Source organism: Erpetoichthys calabaricus, chromosome 3 (assembly GCF_900747795.2).
Source record: "Erpetoichthys calabaricus chromosome 3, fErpCal1.3, whole genome shotgun sequence".
Taxonomy (NCBI): Eukaryota; Metazoa; Chordata; class Cladistia; order Polypteriformes; family Polypteridae; genus Erpetoichthys; species Erpetoichthys calabaricus.
In genome coordinates this window covers 214,644,126-214,664,100 of record NC_041396.2, presented here as the reverse complement: position 1 = coordinate 214,664,100, position 19,975 = coordinate 214,644,126, and the positions used below count along the sequence as shown (strand labels likewise).

Genomic DNA, 19,975 nt, shown 5'->3' with positions numbered 1-19,975 from the left:
CCCATTCTTTTCTCTCTTGCTGTGTTCTGAAGTTGCCCATAAGCACTGTGACTTTAAAGTCCCTCTCACAGTGTCCATGACTGTTGAAGTGGGCCGCTACAGGAACATCTGTGTTGCCACGTTTAATGTGGAACCTGTGGAAATTCATTCTATGGCGGAGTGTTTGTTCAGTTTCTCCCACATAGAGTGCAGTGTTAGGACATTTCATGCAGAGAATTAGGTAGACTACATTAGATGATCTGCAGGAAAATGATCCCTTTATGCAATGTTCTAGTCGGCTGGGTGGTATAAGTACACAATCTGTATTATAAATGTGAGTACGATTTGCCATTTTCTGTTGGTTCACTTAGGGAGCTTCGGACAATTAGTTGCAGGTTTAGTGGTTGTCTGTATGCCAGGAGGGTAGGTTCAGGGAATACATTTTTCAGAGTTGTGTCATTGTTTTGGCTGAAGTTCTTTTATAATTTTTAAAAGTGCTTCATGATGTGGATTGTAGGTGACAACAAGGGGGATGCAGTTCTTGTCGTCTTTGTTTTTATATTGCAGAAGGTTGTCTCTGGGTATGGCAGTAGCTCTTCTTATCTGAGTGTCTGTTGTTTTGGGGGTATAACCTTGTCTGATGAAATCTTGTCTAAAGATTATGAAGAAATTAGTACAGTGGAAACTTTAAAATGAGTTCAAGAAGTACGCCGGGACACAGTTGGAAACTTATTACAGGTAAATTTCACACAAACATTAGGAAGTTTTTCTTCACACAGAGAACCACAGATGCACGGAATAGGTTACCAAGTAGTGTGGAAGACAGAACTTTAGGATCCGTCAAAACTGGACTTGATGTTATAGATAGATAGATAGATAGATAGATAGATAGATAGATAGATAGATAGATAGATAGATAGATAGATAGATACTTTATTAATCCCAATGGGAAATTCACAAAGTCTCGGCGTGTAAAAATCCATGCCCACGTTGTAAAAGTAAGTGTGTCCAGGGAAGGAATCCACATAAAATAAAGTGGTAGGAGTGATCAATAAATAAAAAGAGAAAAATAAAAGTAGAAAAGTACACATACATATACAGTCATACACGGAGCTGCTGAAAAGGCTGCCACTCACGGCGGCGCCGGATATCATGTCATTATGTTGGAAGAGTTAAGTGAACAGGACTGGCCAGCTATGTTGGCCTGAATGGTATGTTATCGTGTAAACATTAAAAAAGTTCTCATTATCTAAATTACAATCGCAACAAACAAAAGACTAAAAAGCCGGCTAAACCAGAATCGCTGTGCAAAACGTCCGGGTGGACAATAGGTGGTGCTGCCATAACGCTGGAGAAAATCATGGCGGAAGTAGAAGAGTTGCAGAAACTACAACTTCTACAAGCGTTAACTCACCTGGTTTCTCGTGGACGCGAATTGTTACAAAGTGTAAATGAAGAAAGCAGGCGTGGTACGTGAACAAGTACAAGGAAAATCAAAATTTGTTTTAATTCATGGACTTTGCAAGGCAACATACCGTTGAAGCCGACTATTCATTACATGTGAACGCGTGTCTGCTCTGTTGTTATTTTAAATTTAGTTGTAACTTCGGTGACTGTAGCACGTTAACCGACAGTTTTACTACACACGATTACGTTGACATATATAATCGGGAAGGTACCGAGTGTTCATTACTATTTGCAAGTGACGTTTATATTTGTGTAAATGGGCAGAAGTCAGGGGGCAAGGATGAACACTTCAATCTGCCGATTTCGTTGCTGTATTGCTTTTGTATTTTTTTATCGAACACCTGCTGCTTAGTACTTAACATGTAAGATGCAAGAAACACGTACTAAAATGTTAAAATTCCGTGATTGTCAAACAACTGTTTTCTGAAAAGTTAGCACTTTATAGTCACACTGTGCGTGTATTGATCGTTCCTCCCCCAATCTATGCGACTCTTCAATTCCACCCCTAGGGGGGTAAACGTTAACATTATACAAAGTTATTGTCTGTTTTTTCCTGCATTGTTATCAATCTTTAATTTAATATTGTTTTTTGTATCAGTAGCTGCTGCTGGAGTATGTGAATTTTCCCTTGGGATTAATAAAGTATCTATCTATTGTAACTGTAGTCTTTAAGTATCTCCACGACACTATCTGTGAAACATCAAGCCGGTCGCGTTGCTGCCCTGTCAGCGGTGCCTGCCATCCGGGTACTTTATAATAACGTTGACTTGGGAAGTGAAGTCTTTCTCGTAAATTCAAAACTTTATTAGCACAACAGTTTTAACACTTACACTGTTTAATGTGACGTTATTGACAGTGTGTTACGGAGCGTTGTATCGTAATAACGTTTGCAGTTAACATGTAAACAGTAGTCAGCCGCGCTAGTTTTAAGCGCATTTTAAATCCTTTTGTGCCTTCCAGATTATACCACAGTTGAAAAATTGGTAGGAATAAGTTTTTATTTTTTCCTGACTGAATGCTTTAACAAAGGGTGGCGCGCTGCCTCGCAGTTATGAGACCTGGGTTCGCTTCCCGGGTCCTCCTTGCATGGAGTTTGCATGTACCCTCCGTGTCTGCGTGGGTTTCCTCCCACAGTCCAAAGACATGCAGGTTAGCTGCATTGGCGATCCTAAATGGTCCCGTGTGTGTACGTGCCCTGCGGTGGGCTGGCACCCTGCCCGGGGTTTGTTTCCTGCCTTGTGCCCCGTGATTGGATCCAGCAGACCCCCGTGACCCTGTAGTTAGGAAGAGGGTTGGATAATGGATGGATGCTTTAACAAAAAATAGCTCGAGAGAGACAGTTCACTGTAACTACGAGGAAACGTGACATCAGTTGGGCTTCCTTTTGCAATTGAGGGTGTGAATGAAGTTTCCCAAATGTTTTATAAAATGAATAATTTTGAACGATTCAATGGTATTGAAATAGACTTCCGAGTAAGATCATATGTTAACAAATGCATTCATTCTTTACAGTTTTACCAAGTATGTGAAAACAAATCTTTTTGGCATGTTTAATAATGTGATATTCACGAAAATGCTGCTATATCACCAATATCACTTTTCTGTCCCTCTCACCTTTGATATTCTTGAGAACACATTCAGTTAAATGAGAATCATGTTATGTTAGAAAATAATAGTGAGTGAGTTTTACTCGATTAGAAGGCTTTTGGGACTGCCCACCTCCTAGAAACTTTGAGTAACTGTGGTTTTTGACTAGAGTTTTGGTAAAAGTCCTGCCATATAATTCATTTAATTTGCTCTGTGACTCCCACCAGGAAAGTGGTTAAGAAAATAAAATGAGATGCGGTTCATTTATTGTCATGCATAAACCGTAAAATGAGATTCTTTCTTGAATGGCTTCCACTATTGTGTGAATGAAAATAAACTTACTACTATCCATCCACTTAACATTTTGTGATCTAGCTTATTCCATTTTAGGGTCACTAAATCTTTAACTTATAATGATGTATTAAAAGTATATAATTATAGGATAAGTTCAGTAGTTTCTAAATCAGGTATTTGTTCACAATTGAAACACATTTGCCCTAGAAACATGTGTTAACTCAAGCCTTGTTTTTTAGATAAAAGGCTACTCCAGCAGCTTACAATACCAGTCTATGGAGCAAAAGAGCAAGTGTTTAACAAGATCCTGAAAACTTACCAAATTTACTCTGAAGCGGCTAAGGTTCTGATTTCAGAAGACATGTTTTTTTCTGAGTGTCATTCATGACAGTAAAATGAAAAGAAAGTAATTACATTTTATCAGAAATCCATCCATCCATTTTCCAACCCGCTGAATCCGAACACAGGGTCACGGGGGTCTGCTGGAGCCAATCCCAGCCAACACAGGGCACAAGGCAGGAACCAATCCTGGGCAGGGTGCCAACCCACCGCAGGACACACACAAACACACCCACACACCAAGCACACACTAGGGCCAATTTAGAATCGCCAATCCACCTAACCTGCATGTCTTTGGACTGTGGGAGGAAACCGGAACGCCCGGAGGAAACCCATGCAGACACGGGGAGAACATGCAAACTCCACGCAGGGAGGACCCGGGAAGTGAACCCAGGTCCCCAGGTCTCCCAACTGCGAGGCAGCAGCGCTACCCACTGCACCACCGTGCCGCCCTTTATCAAAAATTCATGGCATTATTTTTTTCTGAGGAATATACTTATGTGTTTCTTTGTTCACAGCAAGTAGAGATTTTGTGTAAACAATAGTCAGTATCACAAAGTAAATAAAGTATGTGCCTATAGCAGTTTTTAAGGACATTGCCTTCAACTAAAATTGTTCGAAAATGTGTGTACTTGAATTGTGTAAATAACATGGAAAAAATGCAGTGTTTATAGTTTCCATTGAGTTTTTATAGCAAGTGCTTTAAAGCTATGGCATATAGTATTTAGGTTAGATATCTATACTTCAAACAAAGGCATTCATAGTTCCGGTTTCTGAGTTTCTAGCACCCACTTTTCTTTGCATGACTTCTTGCAGCATAAGAAGAATAAAAATGTGTTCACCCTTTTCAGAGGCTTATGAATTGTCAGAACAATATCCTTCCATCCATTTGTTGATTTTCTAGAAATATGCAAGGAAGTTGGAGATTTTATACAATACCTATGCAAGCACAGGGAGAATGTGCAGACATCAAGCAGATCCAGGCCACAGGACATAACAAGATCTTAAATAAAATCTTATGAGAAATTCCTTTGACCTTAAAGCTCTACTTAAATGTAAAGCAGTAGTAACGCTAACAACTGTGTTCCCTGTTAGGAAATAGTGAAATCATGATTTAAATTAGAACTGGTCTTCTAAATGACCTTTTTTTGTCTTACTCTACATTCTTTTTCTTTTTTAGGTTTGTTGAAAGATTTTGCTTTAAACAATCTTAACATTTTGTTTGGATTTACTGATGCCGGTGCAAACTTTCTTACAAGGTATTGTATATGTACGTCCCATGTTAATGTCATTAAAGCACCAACATTTTATAGAAATTAATAGATTTCAATTCTGTACATTCCTTGTGTTTGGAATTAAAGACATGTAATATATATACTGTGTGAAAGCCGGAAATGTTCAGTCTAATTATGTAGACTGAATACTTTGAGGTATCAGACACTTGTGGAGACCTTGGAGACTTCGTGGGCCTTTGCTTGTACAGAGCCACAGAGGCCTCAAATTCATCTTTATTTGTATAGCTTTGCTCCTTGGGTGAATTTTTTGATATACAGGTAATAATAAACTACAAGTTTGTAGCAGACATTGTTAAGATTTAATAGATCATTTCGAATTTTATTTCACTATAGTAAGTAGTAATTCTAGTCTTAGATGTGAGCATTTCACTTTTTGTAAGTTGTGTTCAGGTTGTAATACATTTGTTCAGTTTCTGAAAAGTCATTTAAATGTTTGTACTATGTAGAAATCAAGCCTGCTTGTCTATTTGTTGCATATTTGTGGTATTATCATTTTTAAGAGACATCATCACCCCATTTGAAATGATGTACTGCTGCTGTATTGAAGTTAACAATTACATCCAGTGTTCTTGAGCTGTTGGTGGTTAATGATACCAGCAACAGCAGTCACAGTTTGCTATATTTTATTGTAGATATAGGATAAAGTGACATAACTTAGCTAGGCACCATCTAACCTGGGTTATGTGAGGGACTCAGCCTGCTTACACAGAAATTTAGAATCACTGCATGTCTTTGGAATGTGGGAGAAAAAGCAGACTACCCAGAGAAGAACCCATGCAGACAGACACATTCACAAAGACAGTAACTGGCCACAAGATTGAAACCCAGGAACTTAGATGTGTGAATGCTAAACACTTTACTGCTGTGCCACCCTGCTTGAATCACATCCGATCACCCTTGTAGGGAATAGTGTCTAAGAAATATCCATCCATCCATTTTCCAACCCGCTGAATCCGAACACAGGGTCACGGGGGTCTGCTCGAGCCAATCCCAGCCAACACAGGGCACAAGGCAGGAACCAAGCCCGGGCAGGGTGCCAACCCACTGCAGGACACGCACCCACACACCAAGCACACACTAGGGCCAATTTAAAATCGCCAGTCCACCTAACCTGCATGTCTTTGTACTGTGGGAGGAAACCGGAGCGCCTGGAGGAAATCCACGCAGACACGGGGAGAACATGCAAACTCCACGCAGGGAGGACCCGGGAAGCGAACCCAGGTCTCCTAACTGTGAGACAGCAGCGCTACCACTGCGCCACCGTACCTCCCTGTCTAAGAAATATTTAATTACCAATTCTTGAAAAGTAAAAACTTCTATCAGTGGTGATCGCACACTACAACTGTGAGGTGTAGACAGAACATTACTAAAAATATTTAAGAAAACTGATCGAAAAAACTGATGTTTGTTTTTGTTTTCCCAGTCAAACATTCTGTTTGGACATGCTGTTTAATTTGTAACAGTTACTATAGTTATTTCTTTATATCTTGTTAACATACCTTCTGTATGCATGTGCTACAAGAGGATTTCAGTACAGTAGAAGACACTGTGAAACTATTGCTGGTAATATTATGAATATAGAGCACGTAATTCATTAGTGATGTGGATTATTAAAAGCAAATGTTTGGCAGTATTTAGTAGTATTGGGGACTTGGCTGGTGCTTAACGTTGACAAATTAGTGTCTGTTTCATTTAAAGACTAGTTTCCTTAATTAAGGTTTTTCATGTCCTTTGTCTCTGGGCTGTGGACACGTCAAGGGCCACATGATCACACTTTGTTACAACTGCTAAAAAAATATTGTGTATAGTTATATAATAAAGATGTGGGGAATTTAACCAGAGTTCAACCTTAGGTTTTAGCACCTAATCTTTTGCCACCACACTACACCTGTTATACTTAATCCCACAAGCAGATGCAGTACTATTCTATCCATTGTACAGTAGTCTAGTACATGAACGATTTTAACTTATACACTAGTTAAAGGCCACTCTATGAGGTGCAGGAGTGTGCTTGTTTTCCTTTACTAGCCTTAAGAGGCATTTTGTTTTCACTCCTCCTTGACTGTCATTTCTAAATTCTCCTGGTGTGCATGAATGGGTCCGGCTATGGATTTTAAATATTGTAAGATATACATGAAAGCAATAGTCCTCTCATTTTGCACATTGGATTGGGATTCACTTTATAAAGATGCTGTATACAATCGAGTACAGTGTTTTAACCATCCAGTAAGCATGGAGTCTGTTTACTGAAATTCACAGGTACAGCTACATTTATTTCTATAGCACATTTTCATAAAATGGATGTCACTCAAAGTGCTCTGCGAGATGTCAAGAAATAGTTCCTAGCAAAGAAAAAGCAAATTAAAATGAAATAAGAAGGTACTGTAAGTTTAGAGTGTGTAGTTTACCCATTTAGTAGCCATAAGAGACATTCTATAGGCATTGGAAAAGTATACAAATCTCATACAGGCAATACCCAGGCTCAGGATTTGAGCCCAGGATGCAAGGTCTATGAGGCAATTCCATAACCTATTGCAGCTGCTCTCCCTTCTTTGTGTGTTTTATTATTTGTAATAAATGCACTCCACTTGATGAGATTCACCATCACTGACATTATACTGGTTGAGACGAAATGCCAAAAGAGAGCCTTCTGGTTACCTTCAATTTCGTTGTTCCTTTGTAAAAGTGACAATGACAATAAAGATCTATCTATCTATCTATCTATCTATCTATCTATCTATCTATCTATCTATCTATCTATCTATCTATCTATCTATCTATCTATCTATCTATCTATCTATCTATCTATCTATCTATCTATCTACCTACCTACCTACCTACCTACCTACCTACCTACCTACCAACCACTAATTGTACTGATGGAATTTATGTTTGCAGTTTCAGTAACTGTCTTCTCTCCTTTGTGTCATTTTTATTTTAGCTTGTCAGTGAAAAAAAGAAGTGATGCTGAAAAATTGTGGGAATATTTTTTTCAGTAAGATTTTTCTCGTGTGTTTACATTGACCAACATGCAAGTAAGAATTTCACTATATGCCATACATGTGACAATACAACTAGAACTACTACTACATTTTTTAAATTCCAGCTGTGGATACATGCTTAGAAAGTAACAAAGTATATAGTTTCAATCAATTGATCATGTAAAATGAAAACATTGGAAATATCCTTGTGTATTTGGGTGTATTCCAGAATTTTAGTTAGTATTATTATTTTGGGTCATGGATTTTTAATTATTGAACACTTACAGTTATGCATATAGTACAAAAGCCGCACATTTTAATGTACTTTTTTTAATAGGATTTCACCAAGAATCTTTTATGTTCTTTTCACTGTCAAAATATATGCTGTCAGAATGAATGGTGCCGTGATTGTGAATTTCCAGTGAAGAGTTGGTACCTTTCAGGATAGCTTGCTCTGCTGGGCCCATGAATGCAATAGTTAAATTCTGACTTTCAAGTGACCCTAATTTTCTTTTTTTGGTGGGGGTTAGAGATGAAGATGTGCGTGATCATGTTGAAGAATTACTGCAACTTGAGGTAAGTTGTTTTGAAATTTTGCTTTTTTTTAACATCCAAAGCAAAAAATACCAATAAGGAAAATTATTATAGCCATACCAGGAGAAATCCAGAGAGCTTTACTTAATAAAGTCATTGAATTTTCAGTCAGGTTTAGCAGAGAAAAAGACAACAAAGGCTAAATGTACAATGGCACATCATTTACTTTATATACATCAATTTATTAGTTCTGGTGAGTGGGTAGGCTATCTCTGCATCATTGGGCATAAAGTAGAGTACAACACTGAACAGGATGACAGTCAATCATAGGGCCTTGCCACACACACATTCACATCCTCACGCATATGGCCAGTTGGGAATCACCAGTTAATCTAACAGTAACATCTTTGAAGAAGAAAGCTGGAATGTCAAGAGAAAAACCTTCCCAGACATGGAACACACAGACAGCAGAATCTGAGTCCTGGAAGCTGCAGTTGTTGGACTGCAATGCTAAGTACTGAACCACCATGACCACCTGCACTTTGAGGGAATTTAACCTAATTTCAGTAGTAGAGAATCAAACCACCAGCAGTTATTTTGTATTACACTGTAGTTTAATGAATGAATAATATTTTGCCTTATTAGGAAGCCTAAACTTTAAAGAAATAAAATAAGGTTTTAACATGTACACCTCATCCTAGAATGCCTTAGGTTATTAGGACAGCAGCTGTACAGGGGATAACATCTCTGTGTTTCTAGCATAATGAAGCCAAATCCCATCATTGTCATTAATATAACCGTCTTTAAATGAGACAAAACAACACCAAGATTATTTTAACAGTAAACACAGTAAATGTTTTCTTATCTCAGGTGGATTGGGATGAGTTTTTACAGCATTTGGATTCATCCTTAAATCTCTGTGATACGCCTAGTGTCCCCATGGTACGGCTGGGAGGATATGTTCCTCGAGATTTACAGCTTAAAGATGCTAGAACAAACGAGTAAGTGAAGCTTATCACGTAATAACAGAAAGGTTTTTTGTTGTCGTTTAAAAAAGCAAACCTACTTTTTGAGATTATAGTTTGGCAAATAACTCTGGTATTAAATAATAAAGCATTGCTTTGGAATCCCTCAAAAAACGACATTAACAGAAAACATTCTTTATATAGACAGTACAGATATACAGCAAAGTAGATTAGTATGTGAGCCAGCATGCCAGTAAAAAATATTTTCAAGCAAACATTATTTTTTCCTCTTTGGTATGTTGTTAAAAGTTTCAATGCTTTTGTTATGCAGAATGTACTATACAAAAAAAGTAAATATGATATGACTATAAATGACAATAATGCATGTGTCTTAAAATCTATGGTCAATACAGTATAAGTTTAGTTTATTGGAGCCCAAATAGTTTTAAAAGCAGAAATAAAATAAACTGACAAACAGGGCTAAGCAGAAGAAATTATAATCACAGGACTTATAGGACAACATCAGAACTACAGTATATGGTAACACATCTTCTGTTGGAGTGACCAGCATTTAACAAGACAGGACTAGAACAATCACAACAAAACTGACAACAGCTATTGTAAGACTAACAGTACCTATCATTGCATCAGCGAGGAAGAGGCTGATCTTGTAGTCGTTATGCTGTTTCTTTTTGAAATTGTGCACAGTGAAGAGACATGTTTCAGTGGGTCTCACCACCTTTTATTCTTTTTCTTTTTTTAGACACCTAAAACTGAGCAGTTACTTTAGAAGAGGCACGAAGACACTGCTGGTCTTACTGAGGCATTTTGCTTGACTGCCTTGACGTGATCACATAGCAGAGCTTGAAAGGAACCAGGTTTGAGATATTTAAACTGATTTTAGGACAGCATTAATTATTCTGTGAAATAGACAAGGACCTTATAGTGTCTGTGAAGTTACTTCCTTTTCACTTTTTTTGTAAATCACCATTTGAAATTATCAAGAGTGGACAGTAGAGGTTGCTGCCGCTTCCCAAACATCAGACACCACCACATAAACAGAAGTCTTAGGGTCAAAATAAGTAATTTATTTACACAAATTCTTAACAATGGTCTTCCAATGCACACACAATATCTATCTTCGTCTTTTCCTTACCTCCATATATCTATGTGAGCTTTGTCCTCCCTTCTCCCGACTCTGACTCATCTGGATGTGGCAGGCGGTTCCTTTTATTTTGGACATGGGAATACTTCTGGTGCCAGGGCATAGCCCGATGGAAGCACTTCCAGATCAGTTGGAAGTCCCAAAGACCACAGAGCATAGCCCAAGATAGCACCCCCAAGTGGCACCCAGGGAGCCCCACAGGTTTGCTCTACAGTACTAAAACCCCCACCATACCCTGCAGTTGTCCATGGGTGTACCTGTCCCCAGGGATGCTGCCATCTAACAGTTTGGGATGCTAATGGCAGTTTTTAAAAGTAACACAATAGCAGACAATCACCTTGCGTATTTTGGACAAAAGAGTCTGTAATCCCCCCCTAGTTTTTTCTTATATAGATACTGTATATGAAAATTAAAATTATATTAAAATAATAAAATAATATTATTATATTAAAATTATTAAAATTAAAATAAAAAAGTTTTATATAAGGCTTTTTTTTATATTTCTTGTTGTTTCCAAGGCATAAAATACCTTGAAGTGATCTGCTCTCTGAAAGGCATTCTGTGGAAAAAAAAAATGTATATTGTAGCAGAGATGAAAATATGGTATAGGGATTTATATTTTACAACAGACTTATCTTTTTTTGGTCGTCACAGAATGTAAGTGGGTTTTATATAATAATTTAATTAATATGACCAGGGACAGCTTATATTATGATTTTATAACATAGTATTTAATAATGTATAACACTTTTCATAATAAAAAACAGTATACTATACTATAGAGCCACACCTTGAGTTCCAGGTTGTGTCTTGCTGCTATACCTGTCAGCCACAACAGAATCTGAAGACATGTTTCTGAGAGTGAGCAACTTGCCTGATTTATGCATATAAACAGTTTTCTCAGAAAGTATTCAGACCCCTTAATTTTTATTTTTCATTTTTTTTTGTCTTGCAGCCTTATACCAAAATGATTAGAATTAATTTTTTTCTCTCATCAAGCAACACTCCCCAGACTAGCAAAGTGAAAACAGAATTTTTTTCAAATTTAATATAAATGAAAAACTGATATATCATATTGACACAAGTATTCAGACCCTTTGCATACTCCGCCTCTTTGGCAGTGATTACAGCCCAGAATCTTGTTGGGTTTGCAACAAACTACGTACAGTACACAGATTTGGGGAATTTCTGCCTTCTGTGTTGAGACTGCCAAGTTTTGTTAGGTTGAATGCAGACTGTCAGTGGACAGCTACTTTCAGGTCTCTGTAGAGATGTTCAAATGGGTTCAAGTCCTGGACCATTGACAGACATTCACAGAATTGTCCCCAAGCCAACTTCTGTGTTGTCTTTGCTTTGCACTTAGGGTCATCGTCCAATGAAAAAGTGAACCTTCGGCCCATTCTGAGGTCCAGAATGCTCTGGAGCAGGTGCTTATTAAGGAAATGTCTGTACTTTGGTCCATCCAGCTTTCCCTCAACTGCGCCTAGTCTCCCCATCCCTGGCAGTGAAAAACAACTGGGATTTCATGTGTCCTTTACTAAGGAGCAGTTCCCCTTTGGCCAGTCTGCCTGGAGTGTTGTAGTGATGATGGTCTTTGTGGGATTTTCTCCCATATCCACAAAGGAACTCAGCTAGCAAGGTTCTTGATTATCTTTCTTACCAGGCTTCTTCTCAGCTTGTGAGAGTGGTCAACTATATGAAGAGTATTGTTTGTTCCAAGCATCTTCAAAGAAATTGATGGTGGTTGAATTTTTCTACCCACTCTCTCTATGTAAACTGCTTTGAGTAGTGAGAAAAGTGCTATACAGTATAAATGTAAAGAATTACTTAATTAGAATGAATGAATGAATAATTAATTAAATAAGCTACTGTGTTCTTGGGAACCTTCAATGTAGCAGACATTTTTTGAAATTTTTACCAGATCTGTGCCTCAACATAATCCTATCTCTAAGTTCTGCATATAGTTCCTTTGAGCTTGTGACCTTTTTTTTCTCTCTGATACACATTGACCCTTTGGGACCTTATAGAGACAGGTATGTGCCTTTCTTAATCATGTGCAAATATTACAGTTGACCACAGGTGGCCTCCGAACCAGATTTTGAAACATCTCAGTGATGATAAATAGACTAGGATGCACCTGAGCCAAATTTCAAGTGTCACAGCAAATAATCTGAGTGTTTGCTTCAATATGATATTTAAGTTTATAATTTTTAATACACTTGTAAAATATTCTAAAATGTTGATTTCTCTTTCCCTTTCTGGAGGAATAAATGTTCTTTGATGAGGGAAAAAATAATCTCAATGATTTTAACACAGGGTTATGAAATAACAGAATATGAAAGTAGTGAATACACTGTGTGTGTGTGTATTTATATAAATACATAATATAAACAAATATATAATATACATATAAAATAAAGATACACACACACATATACATGCTATCTATATTTTTCTTGTAGAACCTTTTGAATGCTGTACCTCTGCGTGTTGTCGTAATTTCATTTGGCTGTCAGGAGGGAGCACTGTACTGGCTTCAGGAGACGTCTTGTAAATATGAAATGCTGCTCGATGAAGATAGAAAGGTTTGTAGCACTTGTTATTGTTTTTATTGCATAAGTGATCTCGAGGATCAGGACACATTGCAATTGTTGATATACTTTTCTTTCTTTATATTTGGATACGAGCAAGTTAAGTGACATGCCCAGGGTCACGCTGTGAGTCACTGCTGAAAACTGAACCAGCGGCTTTGTGGTTTAAAAATCACTGCACCATATTGTCATTATTTTCTGATTATGCTTTGTTAGTACTCTTCAAAGTAAAGTACTGTACTTAGTAATTCAACTGATAAATGTACTTTTATCATTCTTGAAGTTAACATCATAATTTGGATTCAGCAGTACTTATTTGTCAGTAAAACATGAAAAGAGCATTCCAATGAAGCTGCGTATTGCTATAGTTGTGCCCTGTTATAGCATGAATGTGCAATATGGAGACTGTATGGTAAAAGTCAGTACATGGAAAGTGGGCCATGTGTACCAAACTGGCTGCAGCTTCTCCTACTCAGCTTGCCCTGGCATCCATTCCAGCTGTGGCCTCACAGCTCCAGACTACTGAGTGTAAATCCCAGCCCAGGCTGTGACTTTGGGGGTATGCAGGTGACGTTAATTGACTCCAAACTGGCGCTGAATGAATAGCAAGGCAGGACCTGGATAGCAATGCAGCTGATATTGAGTCCTAACTTGCCCTTTAACACTTCCAATATAGTCTGTCACACCCACTAACCCTGAATTAGATTGACTGTAATCAGTAATGGATATTTAGATGGTCACTGGGCATAATTCCAGCATTTCAGGTTTGCTGTTACAGAGTCAAGTTGTAGAGTGGTTAGCACTGCTATCTCACAAATTCAGCCTCCTATGTTTCAATGCACAACCAGTTGTTGTGGACTCTGCATATTCTTTTAGTGTCCAAATGTGTTTTTTTTTTTTTTTTTTAAAGTACACCAGCATTCCTACTACATATCAGATATGTCTGTTATGTTAATTGATGATTTTGAATTAGCTCAGATGAGTGCGATGTGTGCATGAGTGGGCCATGCAAAGTCCTGGCACTTGATGCTACCAAGATTGGCTCTGGCCCCCACAACCTTGAGTTAGATTAAGCAGGTCAGTGGGGTCACGACAGTTACAGAATGGGCTCACAAAGACATATAATGTTGGATCATTTTGTTGAAAAAATGATTGAAAAAGTTTAATATTCTGTGTGATATTTGTTTCATCGACCTACCTGTTTTCATTAATTATATGAAGAAATGATGATATTTTAGGTCGTATTTATACAGAAATGTAAAAAATGTAAATTCACAGAGTTTTTAGCACCAATGTATATGTAACATAATCAAAAAGCCGTCCCATTTGTGACTCACTTAATTCAGTTTAGGGTCTGCTATCCTGTCAGCATTGAGTAAATGGTGGCATTCAACCCTGGATGAAGGCCCAGTCTATTGCTGTGAAAAAAATCTATATATTTTTTCATAGAACATATAAAACTTCAAATAAACTTGGACGTGGGCACCATTTTTTTTTATCTTAAGCAGTGCTAGGCCTTGACCTGCATTTTTGGCTAGTTGGAGGAAATTGCTTCCCCTTCAGTAAGCGCCATGTCATTTGTGCTACAAGGAAGGAGGGGATTTTTACTAAACTGGTACCATTTCATTTACTGGAGTTGGATGTATACTGTAAATTGACGCCCAGTTCTCCTTGGGCTAGGTGAAGACAACACTTTGCAGGTTTATACTATACATATATAAAATTCACACTGCTACCAATTTATCATTTTTATTAAATTAAACCCCAGCTGCAGTTTCCTCCTTTAACTGTGCAATCTTAAGTGTGTTTACACCATTGTGTTAGGGAATACAATGTGTCCACTTCAACAGTTTCACTCCCACTTTTTCTTTTTTATGATAATAGCAAGTAATGGATGCATATAACATAGCTAGAGAGAGTCACCTCTCTATAACCCATTAAATATTTTTCACTCGTAGACATTATAAAAAGTGGCAATTTGAAATTGAAAGAATTTCTGCTCCTTTAATACATTCTTACATTTAATTAAAACATTAGGTTTACTAGGCATTATGGGCACAGATCAAATATTACCCAGAGGTCTTCTTTATTTAGTTGCCACATTTTCCTAACAGTATCAAATGTTTTAAGTTGCACTATAAGACAACTCCTCAGATGAACCAAGTGTGTTCAAATGGTCCATCCTCCTATTATATACACTACTAGGATTAGAAAAATATTAGTATTTATTGATTTGTTAAAAATAATGGGCATTTTAAAGAAGCAATGGCAAACAACCACGTTCAGTCTAGATTTTAGGTTACATTTGGAAAACATTCACCTGTTAACAGGCAGAGAGCGAGATTCAGATTAGGGCAGAATGACAGAGCAGACCTCAAAACTGGAGGTGCCAGCATTTGATTTCTGGCTGTGGCCCTGTCACTAATAGAAAGTTTGTATGTTTTTCTCATGTATACAGTACTGTGCAAAAGTTTTAGGCAGGTGTGAAAAATGCTGTAAACAAAGAATGCTTTCAGAAATGGAAGTGTTAATCATTTATTTTCATCAATCAACAAAATGCAGTGAATGAACAAAAGAGAAATCTAAATCAAATCAATATTTGGTGTGACCACCCTTTGCCTTCAAAACAGCATCAATTCTTCTAGGTACACTTGCACAGTTTTTGAAGGAACTCGGCTGGTAGGTTTTTTCCAAACATCTTGGAGAACTAACCACAGATCTTCTGTGGATGTAGGCTTCCTCACATCCTTCTGTCTCTTCATGTAATCCCAGACACACTCGATGATGTTGAGATCAGGACTCTGTGGGGGCCATACCATCACTTCCAGGACTTCTTGTTCTTCTTTACGCTGAAGATAGTTCTTAATGACTTTGGCTGTATGTTTGGGGTCGTTGTCCTGCTGCAGAATAAATTTGGGGCCAATCATACACCTCCCTGATGGTATTGCATGATGGATAAGTATCTGCCTGTATTTCTCAGCATTGAGAACACCATTAATCCTGACCAAATCTCCAACTCCATTTGCAGAAATGCAGCCCCAAACGTTCAAGGAACCTCCACCATGCTTCACTGTTGCCTGCAGACACTCATTGTACCGTTCTCCAGCCCTTCGACAAACAAACTGCCTTCTGCTACAGCCAAATATTTCAAATTTTGACTCATCAGTCCAGAGCACCTGCTGCCATTTTTCTGAACCCCAGTTCCTATGTTTTCGTGCATACTTGAGTCGCTTGGCCTTGTTTCCACGTCAGAGGTAGGCTTTTTGGCTGCAACTCTTCTATGAAGACCAGTTCTGGCCAGACTTCTCCGGACAGTAGATGGGTGTACCTGGGTCCCACTGGTTTCTGCCAGTTCTGAGCTGATGGCACTGCTGGACATCTTCCGATTTCGAAGGGTAATAAACTTGATGTGTCTTTCATCTGCTGCACTAAGTTTCCTTGGCTGACCACTGCGTCTATGATCCTCAACATTGCCGGTTGGTTGATCATATACCTGACTAGAATCCTACAAAATCCCGGACTTTGTGCAAGTGTACCTATAAGAATTGATGCTGGTTTGAAGGCAAAAGGTAGTAACACCAAATATTGATTTGATTTAGATTTTTCTTTTGTTCGCTCACTTTGCATTTTGTAAATTGATAACAATAAACAATCATTATTTATATTTCTGAAAGCATTCTTTGTTTACAGCATTTTTTCACACCTGCCTAAAACTTTTGCACAGTACTGTATGTCCTGTTCTTCCCACAAAGTATGTGTTAATCGATGACTCTTAATTGTTCCTGTGCATGTGATTTTTGTGCGTTTGTGAAAGTGTTCTGGGTCAGACTGGCATAGTTTCCTTTGTGTTGCCAAGTATTTCTGGGATAAACTGCTTTCCTGCGTTTACTTGATTGCTGTGTAACACACACTTCATGATGGTTTACTCAATAAACGGTGCCTTTTGAAATAAGCATGTGCTTAAAGCAATAACATTTATCTAAATCTACAAATTCTGAGATTTTAAATTTTAAGATATAAAATATAGTAATGTGTGTAACACTGTCATGTGTTTTGGTGCATAGAAATGAATGGGTTGAATGTTTATATTCAGTATTTAATGCGGTGTATCTGAGATGGACTGATACCCTACCTAGGGATTGTGTGTGCCCTGTGCCCATTGCTTGCTGGGATAGTCTCCAGCGTCCCCGCAATCCTGCTCTGGATAAGTGGGTTAGGATGGATGGATGTTGTACATCTTTGAAAAGTCTGAAATGAGATCAAAGTAAAGATGTTTTGAAAAGTCTGAAACAAGGTCCAAAATAGAACTGTTTCCACCATATTTCAGTGCAACAACTAATGTAAAATCTTTGTTGTTATTGTATACTTAGGTGATACCTTCATCCAAGAAGATTTTAAAAAATCGGGATTCATTAAAACTGAATATAGACAGGCCACATGGTCACACATTAAGGCAGCAACTGAACCAGCAACCTAGCAGTTTATGGTCCACTGCCTTACTGTAGTTACTACACCATACTATCTGTTGATTTCTTTTCTCTTCATGTTCTGGTTTCAGATTTATCACACTTTTGGATTGAAGCGATTGACAAAGGTGTGGTCTTTCAGTAGTTTGTTCCTGTATGCCGAGTACAAAGCTTCAGGGCGTCCATTCCCCCACACTCCTCTTGGGATTCAAGATGACATCTACCAGGTAATCTGGCCGATGAATCCAGGATGAAGTTTTAGGTGCCAACTTTTACCATAAGAAACATGTCCTGTATGGTTGCATTAGGTGCCAGGTTTCATTAAAATCACATACTGTTTTCACTTATTTGAACTACTTGCTTTTCTTAAAAGTAGGGGGTTTACTTTGAAATGTACCCATCTTTTACTGTGTAAAGCACCTTACGAAAGTGAACTCTGTAAATGGTGTCTGTTAAACTAAAGATTAATTCCTGAATATGTATCTGTGCTCAGAACACATTAATCTAAAATATAACATGTACAAATACATGCATTATTTACATGTGTTTTAATACGTAGGATTGTGGTGAGTCAATTTCTATTTCTTTAACGCTATATTATTTTTCATAAAATAGCTTTTAAAAAGAGAGTAACTTAAAAGGATGACACACCAGTATGTCTGATATTTGGTTGCTTGTCTATATGCAAACCAACTTGTGGCAATTCTGCAAAATGAATTTAAAAAAAGATCAAACAGTTTAGCCAGGGCCCTTTTAGCAAGCACACAAACGTTTGCAAAATGTTCAATGGAATAAATTGACTTATCCACTCTTACATTGTCAGTATTATCTGTGGAGAGAAAAATCCTGCACTGCATTCTTTTAATGCAACCTGAGAAGGGCCAAAGAAAGAAAAACAAAAATAATAATCAAAAATTGTTTAGACAGGAACAACTCTAATTTGCGGCAGTAAAACCTGAAGCCCAGCATTAGCGTTGGGGGTGGGGGGGCACTGTTCAAATGTTGTTTGTAGTTAGTTACAATTGCTTGTGTAAAACAATGTGAATTTGTAGTCTGTGTTTTAGTAGAACATCTATACACTTTACGAAACCTGAATACTCAATACTACTACAAAATGTTGATTTCAGTGATATTTCTTAATTTCTTTCAGTTTGGTGGTGATTTTGTTTTGGATGAGCAAGGCAAAGTCATCTATTTTCATCCTAGCCAGAGTACTGCCGACAGGCCATCTACTGAAGACCTCCTGAAAGCCATTTGCTGTTAAGATGTTCTCAATAATCTGTAAGAAGTAATCAGAGAGTGGTAATATCAGCCTGTGTGAATGAAGACAGTGCTCAAAGTCATACTCATGAAGAGTACTGTATGATGTGTACACGTGCCTGGGAATACATTCTTACCACTTAAATCTATCAAGAATGGTATCATCAAGTGATAGGTTGGTATAATTAAACGTAAAGTGGAATTGAAATGACTGCGGTGCTGTTAAACCTATGTTAAAGATTAGGTAATGTTGTAATTGGTGAATGGGTTTAAATTCTGGGCATTTTATGGGTGGCTAAGGAATGAGGGAATGCGATGCAGTAGTGCTAAGGTTATATAAGGTGCTGCAATAAGATGCTGCAGATGTTCTATCAGACGGTTGTGGCAAGCGCCCTCTTCTACGTGGTGGTGTGCTGGGGAGGCAGCATTAAGAAGAAGGATGCCTCACGCCTGGACAAACTGGTGAGGAAGGCAGGCTCTATTGTTGGCATGGAGCTGGACAGTTTGACATCTGTGGCAGAGCGACGGGTGCTGAGCAGGCTCCTATCAATTACGGAAAATCCATTGCATCCACTAAACAGTGTCATTTCTAGACAGAGGAGCAGCTTCAGCGACAGACTGCTGTCACTGTCCTACTCCACTGACAGATTGAGGAGATCGTTCCTCCCCCAAACTATGCGACTCTTCAATTCCACCCCGGGGGGGTGTAAACGTTAACATTTAACATTATACAAAATTATTGTCTGTTTTTACCTGCATTATTATCAATCTTCTAAAGTATATCTATCTATCTATCTATCTATCTATCTATCTATCTATCTATCTATCTTAACAATAAACTTCTGAATAAGCATACGTTTGCACAAAAGCACAGTAGAAATTGAATATTTAAGGTTAACATTATAAATACATTGAGGGAAGACATTGCTAGCATGAATCTGCAAAACAAAAAGGTTTAACTCGGTGTTGAAAAGTAGAAATTTTAGAAACAGCTTGTTTTGACTGTTGAGCCTGAGTGGAAGCTTTACTTTATACAAAGTCCATCCATAGCA

The 19,975-nt window shown here is 37.9% G+C and overlaps 1 protein-coding gene across 1 annotated transcript; it reads left to right on the top strand.

Annotated features, from left to right (window-relative positions):
• The first annotated feature begins 1,297 nt into the window (after positions 1-1,297).
• selenol (selenoprotein L) lies at positions 1,298-19,131 on the top strand. Its single transcript, XM_051925566.1, has 9 exons — positions 1,298-1,448; positions 4,847-4,925; positions 7,903-7,956; positions 8,473-8,518; positions 9,347-9,477; positions 10,205-10,319; positions 13,069-13,191; positions 17,756-17,890; positions 18,814-19,131. The coding sequence occupies exons 1-6, from the start codon at positions 1,340-1,342 to the stop codon at positions 10,275-10,277; spliced, it is 492 nt and encodes a 163-aa protein (XP_051781526.1). The 5' UTR covers positions 1,298-1,339; the 3' UTR covers positions 10,278-10,319; positions 13,069-13,191; positions 17,756-17,890; positions 18,814-19,131.
• Positions 19,132-19,975: the final 844 nt, after the last annotated feature.

Coding starts and splice junctions, on each gene's coding strand:
- selenol (XM_051925566.1), top strand. CDS start 1,340: ATGGCGGAAGTAGAAGAGTTGCAGAAACTACAACTTCTACAAGCGTTA. Junction 1,449..4,846: donor AAATGAAGAAAGCAGGCGTG/GTACGTGAACAA, acceptor TTTCTTTTTTAG/GTTTGTTGAAAGATTTTGCT. Junction 9,478..10,204: donor AAAGATGCTAGAACAAACGA/GTAAGTGAAGCT, acceptor TTCTTTTTTTAG/ACACCTAAAACTGAGCAGTT.